This window comes from Stylophora pistillata, chromosome 10 (assembly GCF_964205215.1).
Source record: "Stylophora pistillata chromosome 10, jaStyPist1.2, whole genome shotgun sequence".
Taxonomy (NCBI): Eukaryota; Metazoa; Cnidaria; class Anthozoa; order Scleractinia; family Pocilloporidae; genus Stylophora; species Stylophora pistillata.
The window spans coordinates 11,936,672-11,952,506 of NC_142528.1; the positions used below are offsets into that span (position 1 = coordinate 11,936,672).

Here is a 15,835-nt window from a genome sequence, read left to right on the forward strand (position 1 = left end):
GTGTTTCTGTCTTCATTTGTTTACATTGAATTTTGTGTTTCTGTATAACATCTTTGGCCAGTAAAAAACACTGTACAGTAACATATAAATGAATAATGCTGTCCAAAACATCTTTTGCAATGCTGTTATCTACCACTGTGTCTGAGTCCAACAACATGGTGTTATATGCTTAGACCAATTGAACATCACAAGCTGATTTGGATTCTATCTTAACATTGTCAATCTTCAGCTGGAGACTTCCTGTGGTCAGAATCCTAAAATTATGTTCTATTCTCTTAAAAATTGTTTGAGCTTGTTTAGAAATAACCCAAAGTCCACCTCGGTTTAAAGATGAAATTAGTTTTTGACTCCCTGCAACATGCAAATCTTCTGCTTTGCCAGCTTTCAGTATTGAAGCTGTTTGTTCAGTATGTGCTGTGGGATTATATACATTGTTCACCTTGCTACAAAGCTTGTGCAGTACATATCCTCCAATATATTGTAACCCTGCCATTTCTCTATTACACAGTTTAGTAGGGATATTGGGATTTGGTGATTCATCTTTCTGTTTGCTGTGAGCTATCAAACAATCAGCCACTTTGGTACTAAGCAATGTTGCCGCATTACTTGACAACCCCACAAAAATCTTTGTTGAATTGAGGCCTATTCTTGAATAGTACTTCGAGTAGAATTGTTCTGCATTTTCAGTTTTAACCAAACGCATATACATGGATTCTTCTTCTGAGAAGTTCATATTTTCTTCATCCCAGGCAATCGTATATCTTCGTAGCTCTTCTTTTACGCTTTGAGGGTAGATTTTCTTTCAATTTTTTTATCTCGTGCTTTCATTGATAACGCTTCGAAGTCTTCAGCGGTGAATTTGGCTTCTTGAGTCGGTTGATTTCACCGCGCTTGTTCCTCCTTATGCTTTATTGTCTTGTCTTTTTAATCCAGCCTTAGTCTTACATTTCTTTTGGCACAACTCGCAAACAATTCCCTCTTCATATTGAACCGAAAAATCGAAGACTTTCAGTAAAAAAAAATATGTTGTTGTACTACGACCGATGCCATTGCTAAGGGCATCAATAACTACAAAGTTTTTGGGCGAAAATAACGTTTTAAAGGCTTCTGAAAGACGTACAGAGTCAGCTGCTTCGACAAAGTGCTCTTGTAATTCTTCCTCGTTTTCCAAAGTTTCCAATATGGCATCAAAATCGTCGCCGAAGAAAAATAAGTCGTTCATGTCCTCCATGTTGTTTTTGTTCTGTGCAGGGTCATTGGTCACGTGACGTTCAAGCGAAGCTCAGAGGACAGACAATAGGCCGGCCCTTTGAAGTTTGCCGCGTTTCCTAACCAGTCCCCTCTACGAACTATGATGGGGCTTACTATTGCTCTAACATTCTCATGCTCGGTGATGTCTTCAATGTCCACATTAAAACTGTACGCCAAATGTGGATCATCAGCTGGCAAGAAATCAGGCAATTCTTGCTGTAATAGTGATTGGGGTAGAATATCTTTTTGGGCTAATATGTAGAATATAGGTGGCATGGGGTTTCCATGATTTGCATAGAAAAGGTCTCTCTTTAAGTTCATTTTTAATTCATCCATGGTCCTTTTATCATACTGTGTGGTTCCATAGAAACTTTCTGTTACAGAAGGGGATGGATGGAATTTCTTTGTGGGTGGTTCTTTACCTACTTTGGCCTTATAAAAGTTGATATCCTCTACAATGAAAGGTTCAACTTTGGCACCTGTAAAATGGGCAAAAGAGAAATGCATTTGAAAAATAGAAAATAAATCCCGACATATAATAGAATAATAATCCACAATATTATAAAGTTAATTTTCAGGATACCTTTAGGATCTGACCATGAACAAGGCAGATCAGTACAGGTGGGGTCAGGTGGAAGATGCTGTTTTCCCTCAGCTACTACATGACACAGGGTAAAGAGAATAACTCCCACATGGCTACAGTCCCCTCTCAACCTAGAAAACAAATGCTACATTTAAGTAATCAATTTCATTTGACATTTTTTTAAATAAATACAGCCAGCTTACCCAATTGTGCATGTGCATTGGCAAAACACTGGTTTGCTTGATTGGGTTTCCAGTACAACGTACATCACTTTGCTTTCCTCCTGATCAGTTGAGAATGACGGGTTGCAGATTCCTCTTAGAGCCCAAAAACTTGGGAAATCGGGCAGCAAATGAACTCTAAAGCACAAAACAGTAGAGGAAAGGTCAAAACTATAATGAGACAGAATAAAGACAAAGTTTCAACTTATCTAAAATGTTGCAATTTAACTTTGAAGACGGGTTTATTTTCTCAGACATGCTATTATGTTTTACTTGAAGTGTAGTCGCAATGTTTTATAATCAAACATAAAACACAGACTTAATTGACAGAATGTACATCTTGCTTGTGCTCCCATGCACGAAGTGTCTTATACTTTCGCACAGTTTGCTCTTCATAACCAACTCCAATTAAATATGACTTGACCATTGACTCATCCATGAGCATTGGTATGCCTGTTAAGTCTTTCTTCCATTCTTTTTGCTTCTGTAGATAAGCTATGGTTGGTAAAGTCCAGCAAGCTGACTGATTCTCGGTCTTTGTAGCGGTCGTGGATGATGTTGACAGATTTGAAGCGTTGCAAACAATGTTTACGAGCACTTTCTTCCCGATATTTTTCTCAAAATCTACAGAGAGAGCTCTACAAACGTCCTTAAGCTTTGGTTTCGTGAGTTTAGAAGCATCTTTATAACAATTTGGTAGCTTTAAATCCGTTTGTTTGGTTGGAGCCGCCATTTTGCTTGTGACTAGGGCTCCAAAGTTACCCCCCAAAGCGCAAGGTATTTTGGGTAATGTGAAAAAGGAGAATTGTTCAAATTTTAATGATTTCGCTGCAGATCGTTGCTGCACTGTTAAAGCTGTTGAAGGATCGATCGGCACGCTAATGTTGTCAATGTCTCCATCCTTTTCAGCGGTATTTCGACGTAAGCGTTTCGTTCTATTTGATACTTTCTTAAAGTCTTCCTTTACCTCATCCGGAAGGGATCGCAGATTTGTTTTAGCTTTTTCAAAACGAAGTAACCGTTTGTAGCACCTATTGCAGACGAACGGGGCGCTTTTCGTAAAAGCACTCAACTCTATTTCCACAGCGCATTCAATTAAGTGTGCGATGTCCACTGAACTCTTGCCAAACACTCTTATTCTCGCGTGTGGGATTAACGGAAAACTGCACAGAAAAGTTATTTCCGACGATTTTTTTTGGAGTTTCTAAAGCATGCATTTGGGATTTGTTTTTCATAAGTTAAGTACGTAAGTAATAATAAGCGCGGGAAAATTAATCAGTCTCTCGGGGGGTTGCTCTATAACAGCTTATGATTGGCTTTCTAGCGAACAATAACCAAGCGCCAATTGGCTCTTCGGTGATCCCCACGTGCTCTCTGATAGATCGTTTTGAACAATAGGAAAGGAATGTGCCCATTCGTTTCAGCAGACGTTCGTTCGTCTTATTGCACGTTCCACATGGATTCTTACTTTTGCAATAGTTTTTGTTTCCAAAACATCCTGGGCTGAAAATTGAGTTTGATTCTGAAGAAAGGGTGGCAAATTCAAAGAAACTTGTTTACTGCTTAAAAGATCTTCAATATCAAATCCCTTATCTGCCATGACACTGTCATGTGCCTCCAGAAGATCCAAAATGCCAGAACAACGAGTTATTTCTTTGTCTGATATCGAACCAGTGTACAGGCTAGAAACAAATGTGATAGCCCCATGAGGAGCAATCCCAATTAAACCTTTTAAAGTAGTGCTAGACTTGTACGATGAATACAACTGAGACTGTAATAGCAATGAAGAAGGGGTTTGGACATAAATTTCAGTGCAGTCAATGATGACACGTGACGATGGATACAGCTCTTTGAAGCTATCTGGCATAAGTTCATTAATGCACTCTCTAGTTGGCCATATTGGCTGATTGCCAAGAAAGAAGTACAAAAAATTGGCCCAAGTTGTTATTTTTCTACTCACACTAGAAACATGCAAACTAAAACGCTGGGCAAAGTCCAGTTCAAATAAACCAAGCTTCAATCGAACACAAAATAAAAAAAGCTCATCTATCAGTTGCATCTTGCGTACTCCTGGCCTGTTTGCACCTATTCCTGAAGCATACACATAAACCATTGTTTCTGCAGTTGGTTTAACAAGTTCAAAAAATAGCTTAAAGTGATCATAAGTTGGAAAACCTGTGTAAAATCTCACAAGAGCATTATCTTTAGAGAACCTTTCCAGGCCAAATCGACTAATCTTAAGATTTGCCTCTAATTCTTGAATTTTTGCCTCTGATGACTCCTTTGTGGCAGCAGCAGCCTCCTTGAGTACTCTCATCTCGGCCTCCTTTTTTTGCACTTCTAACTGAGTTATTTTCAGCTGCTCCATTAGGCTCTGAATCTCACTCCTTGCAGCCTGATAATCTAGCTCTAGTTGGGATGGTGCTTTAGGTGGCTCAGGCTCTACATCACTCTCGTCTGTTTGTGTCTCACTAAAGGGAAGAAGTTTAATAAACATATAAATGATGTAGACATACAGAGAAAGAAATCAGGGGCTGTTGATACAAAGGGTCTAAAGGAAAGTGGAGCCACAGAGGGTCATTCTCTTCAGAGTGAGTCATTGGCTACAAACACAAGCAAAATGAGGCTTTTGTAGAGATTTTCTTCTATTATTATTACTACTAAATTTTTGTCATTTTTATTAGCATTATTATCATTATTATTATTATTTTTATCCTTATTATTATTATTATTATCATAACTATTACTGTTATTACTATACCCATATGTCAATGCGTTCTGTCTGCAATTGATATTATTACCTTTCAACATGTCTTACAATCTTTCTTCTTTGGGTCGTTCTAGCTGACCAATTGAAGACAGACGGGACAGAATCTTTTTTCAAATTCCGTCGACCAGCCCGGTCAGGGGGCAGAAAATCTTCCTCTGCAAAATGTGCAGAGCAAACCCTGGTGCCTTCAGTGAGCTAGAAAAAAATAAGATATTAAAGCTAAAAAATTGCATGCAATCCAAGAGAAACATAATTATAAGTAACACGTAGATAACCACGCAAATTGAATGACAGTACATTGAGTGAAATTTCACAAGTACTACTATTCAGGGGGTTGTAGTTAGCACCTACCTTAAAGTTGTCACCAATGTCTCGTCTAATTTTTACGATCCAGTTTGCTCTGAGTTGATCGTCTTTCTTAGGAAAACGATGAAAAGACAACGAGCTGTTGTAACGGGAGTCATTGTTACATTGTGGAACACAACAATGCAACGCAGAACCTCGTTTTTTCTTCTTGACAGGTTCTAAAACAGAACAAAATGTTGTTCTCAGTTTTGTGTTCGCAATTGGTTGGAGAAAAGATTATGATAACGAAATACCACGGTGAGAATTTAGCCACTCACTTAGGGCAAAAATGAAAGCGAGCGAGAATGTGAACACTAGTTGTGTTCAACGAACTTAAAAGAATTCAACACGCAAAATCAGAAATAGAGATCATAATGTTCTGGATTCAAGCAAATCTAATTCCTAACACTAAAAACCGTTTTCTGTATCGAACAACGTTACATTTCTAAGACTAAAATATGTCTATTAACAAGGAAACTCACCGTCACTCGTTCCCGAAGGATCGGCCATATCTTGTCTTATATTTGAGCTTTCGCCTGGCTTTTACTCCCAGAGCAAAGGTAAATCAGGCGAACTTCAAGTCCAGTGAAACTGAAGTCACAATAAATCTCGTTTGTTCTTTTACAACTAGCTTTAGGGATATTTTCGACCAAAAAGTCAAAGTTCGCTTCGCTTGAGTTGATCAATTCTTGTACAGTACAATGAGCGGGACGCTGGTTTGCTTGCTCACCAGCAATGCGTTGCTATGTGGTAACCAAGCACGTGACGAAGTCCTGCAAAGAGCCTATTGTGGGAGACTTTGTCACTTGTCTCCAGACCTCCCCCCGTCTCCCTATCCCCAATTTGCTTGCGCAGCTTTTATAAACAAAAGCGTGCTACGCATGTAAGATTTCATTTTTGGATGGGTAGGTTGAAGCGGGATACCGTGAAATTGAGTTTTAAATTTTGTTAAAGAATAAGAATATTAACTTAGCAAGTTTCCAAAACAAATACCGTACGATAGAGAGTAAAAAAGACCCTTCCAGTATACATGGAATAAACTCAGACACAAGTATTTTGTGGTCTGTTGTCACTGTTGTCTGAACAGTTGTAAGCAGAAATAAACTGCACAAGTGCCACGCTTACTGTAGTCTCTTGAAGGCTCCTAGCGGGCGTCGTGCGGTATTGTCACGCACCGCGCTCTCCCCCGTCTCTTGATGGCGCTGATGCCGGGTCTCCTTTTCCATTGTTTTTCTCTTTTTCTGCCTTATTTAAGAACTCTAGCCCAGGGGAAAAGGTCCAAAAATTGTCTTCATTTTGGTACTAGTAGGTCAAGTCTCTGTTTGTATCCATTATTCCCCATGTTCTAAACGAGTTGGGGATTGGGTCCGAATTCGGACCGCAAAGCATCTATGGATTGTTTGAAGGGACAGATTTTCCAAATCAATATGGCTGAAAGCGAGAGCAAAGCCAAACTAACTGTTAAACTAACTCAGGAAGATATTCCTGGGGCAAAACTTCCAAGGGATTCTGTTGAAAAATGTAGCGTTGTCCAGTTGAAGAGGTGGCTGCTTTGCAGAGGTGCAAAAACGACGGGAACAAAGAAAGCTTTAGTGTCGAGGTTCGTATCGAAGCCGGCAACTTTTAAACTAAGAACCTTTACACGCAATAAGTTATTTTTATTTATAACAACTTTATTTGTAATTATATGCCTTTTCAGAATTATTATTAAAATTTCCTAAGAGTAAAAATTTAATATAATCGAAATTTTCGAATTTAATAAAGTCCTCTCGTACTTATGAGTGCTCTAGTTTTGACTTATAGAGTACACGACTACATCAAGCATGGATTTGATGTTAAATACTTGCGTGATCCGGATGGCGGCGTCAATTTGTTACGGAAAAAAGCTCAACTTGGCGTACTTGAGAATCAAGAGCCTGAAGTAAAGGATTCATTCCCAAAAGAAGGATTCCAACCAGATATAAAGGCACTACCAAAAATATCATTTGGAACTGTGTGGAGATTTATGATCGAAGGTGTAGAATGTAAAAAGCAGCTCTCCACTGCTAAGCCACTTGTTAAAGGATTCAACTTTTTTAAATCTGGTCATGTCCTGTACATAGGCCACCTACAACAAAATGGCAAGCACTACATCAAAAGCCAAGTCCTCCCATCTATGAAAAAGGACAAAGTTTATACATGCTACTTAGTTATTAGTTCACTTGGAAAGATGCTAAGAGCCCACTGCAAATGCCCTGCTGGCATAGATGGGAGATGTAACCATGTTGCATCAACACTTTTTGCTTTAGAAAACTATTGTAAAGTAAGGGAAAAACTGGATGAGTCTGATGAGTCATGCACCTCCAAACCATGCAAGTGGAATGTGCCACGAAAGAGAAAAGGTGCAATACAGCCCATAAATGAGATGACTTTTGTGAAGCACGACTACACGAAAGAGAAGAAGATACGTAAGCCTCATCACTCTCCAGTAAATGCAAACCAAAATGCTTGTCGCGATGAAAACAAGTCAAGGTTTTTTGAAATGATGAAGGAGTACCAGAGGGTATCAGGAAACACTGTAGCTTGGACACATATACTGCCTCAGGAAGTAAAGAAACTTCAGGATGTAAAGGATTCTCTGCTTTCACCAGTCAAATGTCATCCCGTGTCAGCAAAAGAGCTAAAAGAAAAGTTTGAAAAAGCAAAGAGAAATCTTATGGTTGATGATTTACAAAGGCAAGATATTGAGGAACAAACTAGAGGTCAATCAAACACTGAATTATGGCATCGCCACAGACAACCAAGGATTACTGCCACAAAATGTTACCGTGTAGCTGTACAGAGAGAAAGTACGTCCCCTACTAAGATAATTAAAGATATACTTGGTTACAACAAGGCCTATCAAAGTAAGTCAATGGAGGAAGGACTGAAAATGGAAGACCAGATTATCAATGATTACAAGCTTCTCAAGCAAAGTCAAGGAGATGAAGGCATAACAGTCTCAAAATGTGGGTTTTTTGTTTCAAAAGAACATGGTTACCTTGGTGCTAGCCCCGATGGCCTTGTACATGATCCATCAGCCTCTGATTCAGAGGGACTTATAGAAGTTAAGTATGTCCAGACATCAAAGGATGAAACACTAAAAAAGGCATTGTTACGCAAGAGCATTTGCAAAAAGAACAGTAATGCATTGAGATTAAATGACAAACACAAATACTTCTACCAAGTCCATCAGCAAATGTTTGTTACTGGAAGAAAGTGGACAGATTTTGTTGTAAAGGGTTCAGGCTGTGATTCACTGTTTTGTGAAAGAGTACATTTTTCAATAGACCGCTGGAAGTCTATTTTGCCCAAGCTAGAATCCTTTTTTAATGACTGGATTGTTCCAGAACTTGTGTATCCTAGAGTCAAGTATGGAATTCCTAAATTGAATGCTCGTTCAGTTTAAAACAGTCAAAATCAATGTGTTCATTTCAGTAAAAGTGTGTAATTTAAGAAAACTATACAATGAAATAGGCAAATCAAAATTTAATGGGAATTAGTGGTTTGCCCAAATTATGTTGCACAGTTTTTAGTACTATCAGAGTGTAAACAATTTATTTGTGAAGGTAGAATGGTTTTCAAAAGCCTGTGAAACACGTACTAAGTTTTGTACATGTTTAGTGCTTTTCTGCTTAAATGCTTTTGTTTCTATTGTTTAATACTGGCACTATTAGAAAGTAAATAGTATTAATTGTTTCACAGGTTTTTTAAAAACCACCCTATAGGTATTTGCTATAGCTAAGATTAGATAAACTTTGTCTTGAAAGAAACAGCGATCTGTTTTGTCTATACACATTAACTCAGTATTTTTATACATTGTACACAGTTATGTTCATATTTGACTGAGTAAAATATTTACTAACTACATGTGTAGTGTGCTTGGATTATTGTAATGACTTATAACCAGTCTGGTTACAGTCCAGTGGTATGATGGCAATATCATAATACATTATCAAACACTAGTTTATCAATGCTATTTTAATGCAAGGCAATAAAACATAAATCCATACCATTGTTAAGTATTAAAATGTTGCTTTATATTCACATAAATTTTAATTAATCAAAGGAGGGTAAAAATTAGAAAGTCCAGCCACTACAAATAACATATCAGATGCTATGGGGGCAAGAGTAATTGGAATTCGGTGGTCAAAGATGTGCCAATTCTTTATTCTCTCCATCAATCGCTCAACATGTACTCTCAAACTGGCAACAATCTTGTTGTGGTTGGTTTCTTCTTTTGAGAATTGTGTATCTTTAACCAAAAATGCTGGTCTAATCAGTTCTGCTCCCACAGAAGCAAGCTCATCAGTGCAGTTGAACCCTTTGTCTGCCATAACTTGATCATAAGGTTGTAACTTGTCCAACAGTCCACTTTGAGCTGTTATTTCCTTGTCAGAAGTTGAACCAGGAAATAGCTCACTGACAAAACATAAAGCACCACTGGGTGTTATACCAAGCAAGGCTTTCATCGTCGTTCTAGACTTGTATGACGAGTAGCAAGCAGATTGAGAATTAAGTGCTGAAGGTTTCTCCATCTCAAACTCTGTACAGTCCACAATAATGACACAGTCTGGATAGAAGGATTTGAAAATGTCAGGCATGTAGAGTTTGAGAACTTCCCTGGGTGGAATAGTAATAAGTGGCTCAAACTGTCCCCTCAGAAATCTCGTCCAGGCCCTTGAAACTTTGGATACAAGGGGTCTTGAGACACTAAACCGATGAGCAAGGTCCTTTTCCAGCAATCCAAGCCTTAATCTCACTAGTGTCAAAGTAAACTCTTGGAACTTGGTTAAACATCGAGGTCTGCCACACTGAATTCCTGGGTGCGTTCGTTCATGTTCATATTCAATATGCTCTGCTGCATCTTTAACCATGTCGAAACATATCAGCAGTGCATTATAGTCTGGTAAACCAGTATAAAAGGCAATGTCTTCAGCATTGTCTTTATATTTCTCAATATCGAAACGAAAGTTTTCAAGAGAGTGTCTTAGTCTTTTTGTTTCTTGCTCGAGTTTTAAGTTTGCCTCGAGTAGGTTTGCATTTTCTTCACTCAACTTGGCATTTTTCTCCAGCAGCTGATTCTTTTCATTTGTCAATTCACTGATGTCCTTTTTAAGCTTTTGCAACTCCTTTAACATTGTTTCGATTTCCAATCCTGTGAGAGATGTTTGTGTCTCACGATTGTTCTCATGTTCGACTGTCACTGATGCTTGTGCCATGTCTTTCTTTTCCTCCCTCTTCTTCTTTTTTGCTTCCTGAATTGCCAGATTTTCTTCGAAGCTGATGACTCTTTTTAGCTGTCGTCTAGTGCTTTCTGCCTTTTTCCAAGGAAATATAGTCGGCAGATGAGCTCGACTGAGTTTCTCGCCACCTTCGAAATGGTCTGAGCAAATTCGAGTATTTGTGGAGTCCAATTTTAGCGAATCATTCTTCTAAATGACTTTGTATTGCTTTCTGGTAAACTCATCTTTCGGTAATCTGTAGAAATGCAGATGTGAAGCGTTCCTAAAGCTGTTTGTACAGCCAGGAACGCAACAATTATAGTGAGGCATTTCAGAATTACTTTGTAAATATGACTCGTCTGTCCCTTCAATCAATCCATAGATGCTTTGCGGTCCCAACTCGAACCCAATCCCTGACTCGTTTAGAACATGGTGAATTGTCGCGAAATATATCATTTTTCCCCGAGCCAACAATGGCCGCTCGCGCGAAAAAAATTTTCTGCCGAAGTGATTTGCTCACACTATATCAGCGTGCTCTATTGGGATTTTGAGCACGCTTACGTATACTGAATTTGATTGTGCGGCTCTGCTAGCTATGTTCTAAAAAAACTTAGGTGGTCAAATCTGACCTTCAGCACATGAATACAGGTACATGTATCCCCTATTCAACCACCTAAAATATATTGATCTCATAATGTCACATATCTTATTTAACAGGACTTTGGAGAACTATATTTTGATCACATTTCAGTGATGGGCTCTGTAGATGCTTCTTCATTCTGCCAAAAGGTGCTGGCAATAAATTTCTTGTTCTCAAATTTTCCTAATTTTTTAAAATTATGTTCATTTTGTAGTTCAGTCTGTGCTTCAGAAGTTAACCTCTCAAACTCTGATTAATAATTCGCTAAGGTAAAACAAAGAAAATCACAAACGTGAAGGAGTTTTGGTCTCAATTAGCACAGATTTTGTCAATTTTAATTCTCCATTTTCTCCTTAGTTTTTTTTTGATTGAGAAGATATATCAAACACTTGAAACAGAGTCTCATTGGCTCTCCAAACACCTCAAATTTTGTCAAAAATAATCCGCTGCATGTCATATTTTCAACTCTCTTCTCTGTGTTTGGATATCCCAGTGAAACACAGCCTCTTGTGTTTGATATATTAGTTCTTACCAGAGTATTTTTGTTTGTTGTTATAATTGCTGTTTTTAAAGGCAAAAGATTGGGTGAATTTGTTTTGTTACTTGGGCAACAAGAGAACTGGTTATGGTAAAAAGAATGTGACATGCTACATGCATTCTATGGTATTCCATGTCCCAGAAGCCATGAAAACACACAGGAATGTGAAAAAGTTTACAGGACAAGGTACATGTTAGAATTTACAAAGCCTCTGCAGAGTATTCTTGTTACACAGCTGTAATATATTTTCAGCAATAAAATAACACATTTTACACAAAATCTCTGGCAGAACATCAAGTCAACAAAAAATATTATGTTGAATGGAATTCTAAAAAAATGACTTTCTTAGGTCTTTTTTAAGTGGTTACTGTTCACACCTGGTTTAAGCTTTGAATAAACTTGTAATAGGCCATGTTCTATACATCTCAATGCCTGCCTAGAGGTTTAAAATATAACTAGCTGCTGTAATTTTAATTGCAGGAGTAGAAAAGAATAATGACGATGCAAGAAGAGTTTTGAGACGCAAATCTAACAACTGGGACAGTCCAGCAGACATTATACGCACAGAAGGTCGTCAATGGGCATTGCGAAAAAGAGAAAGACTGCCTAGAGCTTACAACAAAAAAAAATTAAAAGTACTGGGATTCTGAAATTAAAGAATCTAGAGCAAAAATCAGACGCTTGTCAACATGATGACAACTGTATTGTGGTTTTCTCTGATTGGTAGTGTGCTAGAATTTTCCAGATCTTTGGACAGTAACTCTTGCAAGTGAGAGATGGATTAAATGTACTTTACAATTATCACTTGTCAATGCAGAGGTCAAGTTTGAATTCTGAAATAAAATATTCCAGGTTCAGCAGTTTTCAGCCAACTGAATTGTAAAACCCCATCTACTCTCTCTGACCTCTTTCAGTAAATAGCTAAAACAGGAAAAGTTTTATTTAACATGGAGTTCTTGCAAAGGAAAAGGAGAGACGTTCCTGGTAAGCCGTTCTGCATCGCTGCACCTCCCCACTTTGCAGCTTCAAATACCTTTTTGATGACCAGGACAAGAAAAAATGCATTCTTACTGGAAAAAAAATTCTATGCCCTTCTCCAAAAGAGTCAAGACACCTATCCCAATCATGTGGAAAATATTTTCTGTCAAAGTGCCTCTCTTCAAGGTAATGCCATCCCCCAGTGAACTCTCCTTTACCCTCTAACAAGTGTTCGAGTGACATGTGAGAAGGAAAATCGATTGTCACCGGAAGGCAGCACTTAGATTTCAATCTTCTTTCTTTTGCTATTCTGAAGTTGTCTACTGCCTGAACTACTTCATTCTTTCCTGGCTGTGGATTTTCAAACAACCTAACAATACAGAATCAGAGTCTTTATTTTAATGGAGGTTTTTCACTATTCACACAAATAAGAGACTGTATATGCTTCTCTGCATTTCATTCCATGTCTCATAAGCTTATATAATTTTTAAAAGTATACAAGTTTATTTAAAATTTTAGATAGGGAGAAACAAAACAATTACTTTGCATCAATGTCAAAGGTTCACATGAAATTAAACTTAGGACACACACACAAAAAAGAAATCGCAGTACTAGACCAGTGTGTTACACTTGTATGGTAATATTTATTTTAAAAAACTGACCAAATACAATCCTCGGAAATGTTATCCGACACCTCCCACGTGGATTCATAATTACTTGGAGTAGCCACTCCACTTAACCAAGCACTCTGTATCCTGGAAATATCATTAAACACAGTGCTTCTGAGAACTTGGCAAATAGTAAAAAACAAATAAAAGCCATGATCGAATATGAAATATACTTTATGGAAAAGGGCATGGATATTCAGGTCAAATTCTAGGATCTTTAACGGAATATCTCACTGAATTTAAATGCATGCTTTTGTTTTCATACGCGTCGTTTCTTAAGACGCTAAATCAATCAATCAATACTTTATTTGATAAAGCAGGTTAAATTTAGAAATATTACTGAAGTAATAGCTGCATCAGCAGCTATCAGCTGATGTGGACCTGCTATGTAACTATTTCAAAAATATGAAGTAAAATATAGACTAAAATATAGCTCTAAAAGATGTAAATAAATGGCCAGGTATTCTGAAGTTGCTCTTGGAGGTTTTATCTTTTCTTATTCAAAATCTAACCAGAGCGGCCAAGCGACGGAAACGGGCCGCAAAGTGACGAGCGAACAGATGAAACTTAAATGAGCTTATTTGTTTGCTCACCTCAATTCCTTCGTGTTTATAAATGAGCCGCTCAACCTCATAAACATCCTTTCTCTTCCTCTTCTTCGAACGGTAGTCCTTGTATAAGTGACTAAGGAGATCCACCGTTGATGTGTTGTCTAATTTTTTGTAATCCAACTACAAGATCTAGACACGATCGAGCCTCCTCCACAATTAATCGCAGCATGTGCGATTTGGCGAGGAGATTTAGCAATGTGCGAGCAATGTGCTGGTCGTCTCAAGAGCCTGCGTTTCGGTCAGCGGTGCCGCGTGCAAAAGTGAAATGAATTTCTGGCCATACTTTGGAAACGAAGCTACAAAAGTTCCAACTCCTACTAGCGGTGAAACAGGAGGTGGCGGAGTTTAGAGATTTACGGGACCAAAACCAGGACTTAAGGAATACTTTGGAGTCTAAAACCGAAGAAATTGAAGTCCTGCAAAGGGAAGTCAAGGATCTGAAGAGCCAAAACGATAAGTTAAAGAATTCTTTGGATTTCAAAAATAAAGAAATGAATGCTCTAAGAGACAAGATCAATACGCTTGAAAATGAAAAGAGGACTTTGAAGTAGAAGTGGAAGAATTGGAGAATGAATTTCAGGTTTCGAAAGAGGAGAACAAGAAACGCGAGGAACAAATAACCAAACTGACCCTGAGTTATGACAAAGTTTCGAAGAAAATTGAGAGAATGACTAAGGATCGCGAAGAAAGTAAGGTTGAAAACAAAACTTTGAAAAGGGAAATCAGCGATCTTCGAGATGAAAACAGTAGTTTAAAAAAAAAAGTAGATGATCTTCAAGAAAATATCCAACGATTGGAGTACTCTGGGAGGATTGGACGCCTACCTTTGACAATGGGAAGCCCCACTCAAGTTGAGAAGGCTGCGATTATTCTTGGTGAAATGTGCACCCGAGTGCTGGCGATGATGTACCAGAAAGTGCATCCAGATGAATATGAAGAAGATTGTTCGTACACACTGAAAAACATCGAAGAAGACATCGAAGAGATAGAACACAAAGGAGCTAGACAAGAAGCGAAGTATAAATGGGAAGAGTTGAAAAAGAAACTAAACTGGAATAAAAGCCTTCACCCCAGAATACTGAAAGCGATCAGGAAGGAAAGAAACATTGTAGCTCACCCCAGTTCGCTTACGAAGGGTTTACTTCTTCGATCAGTAGAAGACATGAAAGAGGCAGGAAAACTAGGAGGCTGGAAGTCTTTTTCTCGTGTCAATGAAATAATAAACATATGGGACCTTCTAGGACAAATGGAGTAGTGGAAACTTCAAGAATGGCTCAACAGACTGATACACGTATGTACAATTAGAATAACTGACTTCTTTATTGTTTGGTAACCTTGAGCGTTGGACTAGTCGATATATGTCGTTAGCATTAAATACACCTTTCAGGAATAAGCGACCGAAATTTCGCGCTGGCGTGCTAGTCAAGATTCTAAAGCAATTGGTAAAAGTTGGGCATCTCTAAAGTTGCAAGATATGAACAAACGAAGAGCAACAAGATCAATCGGCTATTGCCTCGGGAAACTCTTACGCTTCTTTCATGCTCTCCCAACTTCCCGCGTGCTCCATAACTCGATAGTGCACGCTAAAGCATGAACCAATTGTTATATAACTCGGGTAACTTTGTATGGGCATGTACTTTGCTCTAATGAGCCATACAGTAATTTGTAGAATTTTGTTAGCGGGTTAAGATATTGATTTACTTGCACACAAAAACTGTTAAATGATGCAGTTTAAAATAAAGTAATAATGCTTTTCAGTTTTAAAAAATTTCTTATTTGAAAGAGTAATATTGGTACCTTCCATATTTTCTCCACAGTTGTAGCAGTGTCTTTTCTCAAAAGAGTAGAAAAGTGTCCAGGGAAGGTCCTTAGCAACAGCTTTTTTAATTTCCCATCAGACTGGTCCAGTCATGAGTACCTGAACCTTTGCCATCGGCATTCTTTTTTTCCCAGACATGGAATGTTACGCCACATTTGTTTATGGTCT

The 15,835-nt window shown here is 38.1% G+C and overlaps 4 protein-coding genes and 1 pseudogene across 4 annotated transcripts; 2 read left to right on the plus strand and 3 right to left on the minus strand.

Annotated features, from left to right (window-relative positions):
- Nucleotides 1–1,356: 1,356 nt before the first annotated feature.
- On the minus strand, nt 1,357–2,788 carry LOC148721820 (uncharacterized; the record flags this gene model as incomplete). Its single annotated transcript, XM_088736964.1, has 4 exons — nt 2,430–2,788; nt 2,038–2,226; nt 1,835–1,965; nt 1,357–1,730 (listed from the first exon to the last, which is right to left on the minus strand). Coding segments are annotated over exons 1-4 (1,053 nt in total), but the record flags the coding sequence as incomplete, so codon positions are not given.
- Nucleotides 2,789–3,460: 672 nt separating this feature from the next.
- Nucleotides 3,461–5,922, minus strand: LOC148721821 (uncharacterized). Its single transcript, XM_088735936.1, has 4 exons — nt 5,653–5,922; nt 5,177–5,349; nt 4,857–5,020; nt 3,461–4,526 (listed from the first exon to the last, which is right to left on the minus strand). Exons 1-4 carry the CDS (start codon nt 5,678–5,680, stop codon nt 3,476–3,478), a joined length of 1,416 nt encoding a protein of 471 aa, XP_088592062.1. The 5' UTR covers nt 5,681–5,922; the 3' UTR covers nt 3,461–3,475.
- Nucleotides 5,923–6,540: 618 nt separating this feature from the next.
- Nucleotides 6,541–9,058, plus strand: LOC148721822 (uncharacterized). Its single transcript, XM_088735934.1, has 2 exons — nt 6,541–6,770; nt 6,974–9,058. The coding sequence occupies exons 1-2, from the start codon at nt 6,562–6,564 to the stop codon at nt 8,595–8,597; spliced, it is 1,833 nt and encodes a 610-aa protein (XP_088592060.1). The 5' UTR covers nt 6,541–6,561; the 3' UTR covers nt 8,598–9,058.
- Nucleotides 8,658–10,853, minus strand: LOC148721823 (uncharacterized; annotated as a pseudogene).
- A 2-nt stretch (nt 10,854–10,855) lies between these two features.
- LOC148721824 (uncharacterized) lies at nt 10,856–12,446 on the plus strand. The gene is made up of 3 exons (XM_088735948.1): nt 10,856–11,202; nt 11,627–11,777; nt 12,072–12,446. The coding sequence occupies exons 1-3, from the start codon at nt 11,167–11,169 to the stop codon at nt 12,239–12,241; spliced, it is 357 nt and encodes a 118-aa protein (XP_088592074.1). The 5' UTR covers nt 10,856–11,166; the 3' UTR covers nt 12,242–12,446.
- The last annotated feature ends 3,389 nt before the right edge of the window (nt 12,447–15,835 follow it).

Bases quoted from the DNA above. Each gene is read 5' to 3' on its own strand.
- LOC148721821 (XM_088735936.1), bottom strand. From the start codon at position 5,680: ATGGCCGATCCTTCGGGAACGAGTGACG. The intron at 5,021-5,176 runs GTAGGTGCTAAC...ATTTTTTTCTAG, and splicing joins ACATTGGTGACAACTTTAAG to CTCACTGAAGGCACCAGGGT. The intron at 4,527-4,856 runs GTAATAATATCA...TCTTCCCTTTAG, and splicing joins ATTGTAAGACATGTTGAAAG to TGAGACACAAACAGACGAGA.
- LOC148721822 (XM_088735934.1), top strand. From the start codon at position 6,562: ATGGATTGTTTGAAGGGACAGATTTTCCAAATCAATATGGCTGAAAGC. The intron at 6,771-6,973 runs GTTCGTATCGAA...TTTGACTTATAG, and splicing joins AAGAAAGCTTTAGTGTCGAG to AGTACACGACTACATCAAGC.
- LOC148721824 (XM_088735948.1), top strand. From the start codon at position 11,167: ATGGGCTCTGTAGATGCTTCTTCATTCTGCCAAAAG. The intron at 11,203-11,626 runs GTGCTGGCAATA...CTGTTTTTAAAG, and splicing joins CTTCTTCATTCTGCCAAAAG to GCAAAAGATTGGGTGAATTT. The intron at 11,778-12,071 runs GTACATGTTAGA...TTTTAATTGCAG, and splicing joins GAAAAAGTTTACAGGACAAG to GAGTAGAAAAGAATAATGAC.